The sequence below is a fragment of the Poecilia formosa genome, unplaced genomic scaffold, assembly GCF_000485575.1.
Source record: "Poecilia formosa unplaced genomic scaffold, Poecilia_formosa-5.1.2 Scaffold493, whole genome shotgun sequence".
Taxonomy (NCBI): Eukaryota; Metazoa; Chordata; class Actinopteri; order Cyprinodontiformes; family Poeciliidae; genus Poecilia; species Poecilia formosa.
The window spans coordinates 129,268-134,065 of record NW_006800432.1 but is presented as its reverse complement, the minus strand read 5'-3'; the positions used below and the strand labels follow the sequence as shown (position 1 = coordinate 134,065).

General features: G+C 45.8%; 1 protein-coding gene across 1 annotated transcript in view; it reads left to right on the top strand.

Moving 5' to 3' along the window:
* The window catches only part of trrap (transformation/transcription domain-associated protein), a 57,909-nt gene that overhangs the window by 16,674 nt on the left and 36,437 nt on the right, over positions 1-4,798 (top strand). Inside the window, 8 exon segments of the mRNA XM_007578823.2 lie at positions 2,012-2,031; positions 2,408-2,428; positions 3,099-3,218; positions 3,290-3,409; positions 3,490-3,654; positions 3,973-4,154; positions 4,255-4,453; positions 4,578-4,706. Coding sequence (XP_007578885.1) covers positions 2,012-2,031; positions 2,408-2,428; positions 3,099-3,218; positions 3,290-3,409; positions 3,490-3,654; positions 3,973-4,154; positions 4,255-4,453; positions 4,578-4,706 — 956 coding nt within the window.

The following is a 4,798-nucleotide window of genomic DNA, read 5'->3' as shown; positions in this document are numbered from 1 at the left end:
TGGAGACAGAAACATGGTAGCAAGGGAGGATCAAGATGGTCCGTGTAGACATAAAGACTGTCAGAGGCAAACCAGACGCGGTCAGAGGCTAATCAGAGAGAAGGACCTCGCTGCAGCAAACAGGAAGGGGCGGGACGGACCCCGTCAGTCTCTTGCCTTATTTGGAAATGGGACAATTGCACTTCGGAAGTGAAGGGGGCGCTATTTCCTATATTATCTGCGGTCTCCCGTTTTAATTTTCTTTTGAAATCTGTGATACATCTTCAGCTGTAGGAAGGAGTTTCTCTCTCAGCATGTATTTCAACTTCTCTCTTTTATTTAATTAAGCGCAGCTCACAGTTTTTAACTATTTCCGTTGCTTTCTGTGTACTTCTAAATCTGCTCCTTTTTCGCATCTTTTCGGGCCTGCTACTGCCTCTAGTGGCCTGGGTGTGGTAGCACAACTAATATAAATACATTACTAAATCAGAATACCATAATCTTTATTATTTATTATTAATTCTCGCAGAATTGGAACCGCAAAAGATAAAGTCCCTCACAAAACACCATACCTTTTAATTGTCTTAAGGAAGCAGAGCTAATTAAATGACATAAACAAAACCTGGAAGTGGTTCCAGTTTGACTCCATGGCCAACCTGTTGAAACTACGGCAAATTTTAAATACCTTGGATCATTCCTGGTCAGTCAGCTCAATTTTGCTGAAATCACTGGCTACATTTTTAGGAAACGTCACTCTATCTTTTAAGAAGACCCAGTGATCTTGGGGTTACCTGACAAGTGCAACTCGTGCAAAACCTCTAGTTAGTTAGAGGTAACATTAGCTAACATTACCTCTAGTTAAGTAATGTTAACATTTTAACAATGAGTTAAAATGCTAAAACTTAAAAATTTAACTTAAGTTTTAAGTCATCTCAAGTTTTAACTGTTGAATGTTTTAGCTTTTCATCTCCTCGGCTGGTTTGGACACATGAGCTGCAGACTATTCTTTTAAGAATAGTTTGAAGAGCAGGAAAAATAGTAGTAATAATAATAGTAATAGTAATAATAGTGGTGAAAACCAAAACCAACTCTGTCTAAACTGTTTAGAGCGTCAGTTTGAGCTCATGAAGGCGTTACTGTGTTCCTCTGGTAACTATAGAACATCTATTAGAAGTCATTCACTGACACTAGTGCAATAATTATTCATAGCCAAATTAAATAACATTTACCTGTAGCGTGCTAAGTGTTTACTTGATGCACAAATTGTTGATGTTGGGATTCTATTAATTAGTTTTATTTTATTGTTTTAGAGTCAAAAAAAATTTCCACCTTGGAAGACTAAATAGTTTAATCATATTTTTCCTATATATAGGACTCTACCAACAAAACAAAAATGTGGATTATTGCTTGTTTAACAACCCTGGTTATTCGTCTGTGAACCTAATTAATTTATTCGTTACTGACTTTTGCTCAATTAAATTTCTTATGTATACATTGTATATGGTATTTTTATTGTTGTTTCTCATGTCTTATTTCTTTTCTTCCTTTTATAAGTGATGGAGATATATACATATTATTTATAATGTATAAAGGTGTTGTTTATGTCACCTAATTAGCTCTACATCCTGAATAAAAATGTGGTATTTTAGAAGATAATTTATCTTTCACGTTGCCAGAAATGGTGAAATTAATAGTAAATAATAAAGATGTTGTGGTATTCTCGTTTAGTGACATAATTATATTAGTTGTGCTACCACACCCAGGCCACTAGAGGCGGTAGCAGGCCCGAAAAGATGCGAAAAAGGAGCAGATTTAGAAGTACACAGAAAGCAACGGAAATAGTTAAAAACTGTGAGCTGCGCTGAAGTAAATAAAAGAGAGAAGTTGAAATACATGCTGAGAGAGAAACTCCTTCCTACAGCTGAAGATATATCACAGATGTCAAAAGAAAATTAAAACGGGAGACCGCGGATAATATAGGAAATAGCGCCCCCTTCACTTCCGAAGTGCAATTGTCCCATTTCCAAATAAGGTAAGAGACTGACGGGGTCCGTCCCGCCCCTTCCTGTTTGCTGCAGCGAGGTGGAGTTGTAATCAGACGCGGTCAGAAGCAAACCGGAAGAAGTCAGAGGCGAACTGAGGAGAGAAAGTGAAGTTTCATTAATTAGGATGAAACTCCAGATCGTTTCCTGAAGTTTTGGCTGAACATCAGTTTTTATTTATAGCTCCAAGACATGAACCTTGCTTTGTATTTCCAAAGATGTTAAAGTTTTCCCGTTGAGTGCTTTTATATTTATAATAATAATAATAATAATCTATATTGATAGGACAGAGTACAGCTCAAACAGTAACACACACACACACGCACACACACACACGCCCAGCCTTGTTGTTGTGCTGACTGACCGTTGTCTCCATCCCGGTGCAGCCTGCGTTGGAGGGGGTCGAGGTGAGGCTCGTCCCGGCGCTCTGCCGGCTGTCAGTGAGTTTGTCGGTGGTTGACCTTTGACCTCAGTGTCCCGTAGTGGTGGCCGTGACCCGTACCTCTGTCCGTGTGTCTGTGGTGTTGCTAGAAGATGTTGCTGTTCTCCTGAGACTCCAGGTTTCTACATGCAAAACTATTCACACCCTGTAAACTTTTCTGGATGCCGTCACGATGGCGGCCTTCAGTCATTTCTGAGAGGGACCAGCAGAGCGAGACGGGAAGAGCGCCGGTTCCACACAGAAACATCTGGAAAGTGTGGCATGCAGATGTTTTCAGAACCTCAGAGTCCTCCAGCCTGCTGCTGCCACTACCAGAACAAGCAGCTGCATTTCTGCTCCGTGATAACGTTGCCTTCAGCTTCCCGACTTCCTGCTTCTCCACGCTCATGTTGTAGAACAAACCGTCATCAGGAGACGTCTGGAGACTTGAGGAGAGGAGAGCCGGTTTTCTTATGGGGTGTCAGCTTTGGGGGTTGATGGGAGCCCAGAGCGGTGCTCAGGTTTCTGTGATGAGAGAAGGTTGAGGGTTTGAATACTTCTGCAGTTGCTGCTCATGGATCCATCAGGACTGTCTGTAGAAGCCAGAGTTCCTCCTGATGATCATCAGCTGCTGCTTCTCCTCCTGGTGTCTGTAGGAGATGAAGATCTGCTCGGCCATCATCAACCTCTTCCACCTGATCCCGGCGGCGCCGCAGACGCTGGTCAAGCCTCTGCTGGAGGTGGTGATGAAGACGGAGCGGGCCATGCTGATCGAGGTGGGACCTCTGACCTCTGACCTCACTCTGACCTCACTCTGACCTCATTCTGACCTCCTCCTCTTCCTCAGGCTGGCAGTCCCTTCAGAGAGCCTCTCATCAAGTTCCTGACCCGCCATCCGTCCCAGACGGTGGAGCTGTTCATGATGGAGGCAACGCTGAACGACCCACAGTGGAGCCGCATGTTCATGGTACCGGCCCGACCCGGTGTTCTGTGTTCTGGTGGTTCTGGTTCTGGTTCCGGACCGACCCGGTGTTCTGTGCTCTGCAGAGTTTCCTGAAGCACCGTGACGCCAAGCCGCTCAGAGACGTTTTGGCCTCCAATCCCAACCGCTTCGTCCCCCTGCTGGTTCCGGCCGGTAGCGCGGCCACGGTCCGACCCGGTTCTCCCTCCACTGCCACAGCCAGACTGGACCTGCAGTTCCAGGCCATTAAGGTGCATCAGGAGTATTAATGGGACTCGCATGATTTAACTAGACCTGGGGGACACAGATCAGAAACTAAATGGCTGCTTTATTTCATAAAAGATCAGATTTTAATCTTTTATTAAATTTATTAAATTAAAAAATGGTTTTCATGTCAGTTGTCCCTCCATGACGGAGAATCACGGTCATGATGAGAATCTAGTCATAATATCAGCAAATTAAAATGTCTTAAAATTGAGAGAAAAAAATTACGACTTTGTTATTAACAGAATCTTGTCCTGACTCCAATCCTCACGGTGGCTGTGGGTTTTCTGCTTGTAACTTTTCAGATCATCAGCATCATCGTGAAGAACGACGAAGGCTGGCTGGCCGGCCAGCACTCTCTGGTCAGCCAGCTGCGCCGCGTCTGGGTCAGCGAGGCCTTCCAGGAAAGGCACCGCAAAGACAACATGGCCGCCACCAACTGGAAGGAGCCGAAGCTGCTGGCGTACTGCCTGCTGAGCTACTGCAAGTAGGTTGGCCGGGTTCTGGAGTGCCAGACGGCTGGGATGGAATCGCTGGAGCGCCTTAATAAGCTGTTCTGTGGTTCTGACCGGTCTGGTTCTCCGCAGGAGGAACTACTCTGAGATCGAGCTGCTGTTCCAGCTGGTGCGGGCGTTCACAGGCCGCTTCCTGTGCAACATGACGTTCCTGAAGGAATACATGGAGGAGGAGATTCCCCGGAACTACTCCATCTCCCAGAAGCGTGCGCTGTTCTTCCGCTTCGTGGAGTTCAACGACCCGCACTTCAACGACGAGCTCAAAGCCAAGGTAGCCGCATCGCCTCCAGACGCAGCACAAAACATGATTCAGCAGCAGAACGCGCCTCCTCATGGCGTCCCAACCCTGCAGCATTAGAGTCTTACTGCAGCCAGCCCCCCCTGTTGGTCCCCAGGTGCTGCAGCACATCCTGAACCCGGCCTTCCTGCACAGCTTTGAGAAGGGGGATGGCGAACAGCTGCTGGGGCCCCCCAACCCTGAGGGCGACAACCCAGAGAGCATCACCAGCGTCTTCATCACCAAGGTAACCACTGGTGTACTTCTCTGCATCAGACCAGTAAATTCAGAAGAAAATATTCAGCTGATCCTCCCCTCGTTAAAGTACAACACGGTTTG